The sequence below is a fragment of the Armigeres subalbatus genome, chromosome 3 (genome assembly GCF_024139115.2).
Source record: "Armigeres subalbatus isolate Guangzhou_Male chromosome 3, GZ_Asu_2, whole genome shotgun sequence".
Lineage (NCBI taxonomy): Eukaryota > Metazoa > Arthropoda > Insecta > Diptera > Culicidae > Armigeres > Armigeres subalbatus.
This window is the reverse complement of record NC_085141.1, coordinates 118664290-118666902: the sequence shown is the minus strand read 5'-3', so window position 1 is coordinate 118666902 and position 2613 is coordinate 118664290. Positions and strand designations below refer to the sequence as shown.

Genomic DNA, 2613 nt, shown 5'->3' with positions numbered 1-2613 from the left:
AACGAAGCAATACAATATCACCGCGTTTCCATGTCTGCTGTCGTCGTCTCTGTGGAAAAACTGCGAACTGGTTCATTTTGCTCAGCATCTACGTAGATCGATCCTGCATAAATGAACTGTACTGTCCATTTCAGACCATCCATAGATGTATTGAAACTGGCATATGTCGCGTGTTATCCGTATGACGCAAGCTGAAAACTAAACATAGAAATATAGTATAGATACAGTCATAAAATTGTAAAAAAAATTCACGGTATGCTAATTTGCATCCGTACTATTTCGCGCTGAACCATTTGATTGTTTCACAATGTTATATCTGAGCATGCGCTTCATAAACAAAAAGTCATCTGGTGAGATGGGCGAAAACACAATCCTAACATAATAAATGCAGCTCCTAACCGCGCAACTATATACACACCGCAAATGAAATGAAGTACAAACGCAAAGATGACCGCCACATTGTCGACCCGCATGTTATCGTTCCAATGTCGTACAACTTCATTCAGAGTAATATGCTTTACCAAAGGGTACTGATAAGTGCTTGTATCCCCATTGAACAACTCAAAACGATGCTTTTCTTGTTGTGCCATTACTTTCAAATCGTTCTATCCTAGATCGTAAGAAGAACCGTAACCAGTAAACCGATGTTTGAATCTCGAGGCTGATTTACAACATTCAATTCGTCCGTACACGATCGACTCATGTTGCGAGTACGCCGATGTGATAGTTATCCAGAATCCAATCACAAAGCTGCAATCAAAACCTCAAGTTCCATAACTGCGATAATATCAATCTATATGAAAACTTACAGTTTCAAAGTTTCCGGAAGGACTAAGGTTCTTGTTGCTCGAAGATCATATTCGAATAATTGGTCACAATGCGGTAATTTTGGATTTATTTTTATTAATTTCGAGTTGAAACCTTCTAGTTGGTACGAAACACTCTTACAATTCTGGACGACAGATGAAGCTTGTAAAACAAAGATTCAATACTTGATTTTGATCAGAGTAGTACATCTGTACATGTCACTAAACAAAAACGTAAGCGGTCCCACGTGACAAAATCAAAACAATTCGAGAGATTTATTTATTTATATTAGGCAAATGAAATAGGCAATACAAAATTAATTGATAATTTCAAATGATTCTTATCTGCTTTTGCAACAAAGATTCAATATATTTGACGAGATTGATAGACTCCACGCAAACAACACTATCAATAGGTAGAAGGTTCTTGCACCTTGTTGATGGCTTTAGTTTGCGTGAAGTATCAGATTCGTCAAATCAACGTTTATATTTGTTCACAAAAGCAGATAAGTCGTTGAAAATTCCCTTTTGAATAAAACAAACTCGAATAAAAAAGTGACGGTTCGAAAATTTCGAGATATCCAGCATTTTACGAGGCTAATGGCGCACAGTCCAACTCAGTTTTTGTAGGGTGGAAACAGTTTGAAGTCTGTGTCAGCTGAAGTATACTACAAAACGATAGTTTTCGTCATCATAATGATGACGATGATCACCGCTATGAATCATACGACCACAAGCCAAATTCAAATGAATGCCCACCAAAAGATGAGTTAACTATGGCGGCCATTACACACGTAAAATGCTGGATAAGGATGAATTTGCACGGAAAATAAAATCCAGCCCATTTAAAAAATGCATCGGGATCAAACTCGGCAGAAAAATTTTCCCGAGGTGTAAGCTGACGCACAGGCACTGAACCACGTACAAGTTTTAACAGCAGCATTGAATAACGCGCAGGTAATGTATTGAGGAATATATATTTTTTTTATGAAAACGGTCTGAATTCGTTCGTATTATTACAGGTAGCAGCAGACCATGCACAGCAAGCCGCATCCGAAGCAGCCGCCGAATTGGCTTCCCAATCGCAGATGGTGGGAACCGCTAAAGTGAAGCTTGAATCCATCGAAGATCAGCTGAACGCAGCCCGGGTGGACTTCGAAGCCACTCAGGAAGCCGCCCATAAGGCAGCGTACTCCGCGCAGGAGGCACAGAAGAATGCAGCCGAAGCGGCCGCGCATGCCGCTATCCCGCACCAGTTGGACAGCCATCAGTTGCAGTTCCAGTCGAAGGCATCGAAGCAAGCGAATGAACACGAAAGTGATGATATCAATAGCGGCGAGATCGATGTCAGCTCGAATCACAACTTCGGGTAGATGTCGTTGCCATTCCTGCTATAGCAACCTTAGAATGTAATCGAAATAGATCTATGTTTTAATAGAACGACTGGAGACACGCAATACTCTATAATGTAGGGATGTTGTTTTTGTAAGACTTTACATCTTAGATTGACATAGGGCTTTGTTTCATGTTTAGTGTTAGGTCAGTTAATGTGCCTGATATTTTATTTTGTAAGAACATTATACAATGCTGTTTTATTAAAAAAGAATCTTTGCTTTGTTTTAATTGTATGTGGCAGAAGGTCCTACCAAAGTCAAAAAGATTTACAGGCATACCTCGATAGTACGTACACCTCCGTAATTTTAGTGTACGTACTATCGAAGCGTACGTACTATCGAAGCAAAAAAAAAACCGAACAAAAAAAATTTTTTTTTTGCCTTTCTATTTATTTGGGAGTGGTGTAATGTTT

The 2613-nt window shown here is 39.3% G+C and overlaps 1 protein-coding gene across 1 annotated transcript in view; it reads left to right on the top strand.

Annotated features, from left to right (window-relative positions):
• Positions 1-2412, top strand: part of LOC134221925 (uncharacterized) — a 7529-nt gene extending 5117 nt beyond the window's left edge. Inside the window, exons 2-3 of the mRNA XM_062701090.1 lie at positions 1716-1763; positions 1829-2412. Coding sequence (XP_062557074.1) covers positions 1716-1763; positions 1829-2179 — 399 coding nt within the window. The 3' untranslated portion in view covers positions 2180-2412. The remainder of the gene's footprint in view (positions 1-1715; positions 1764-1828) is intronic.
• Positions 2413-2613: the final 201 nt, after the last annotated feature.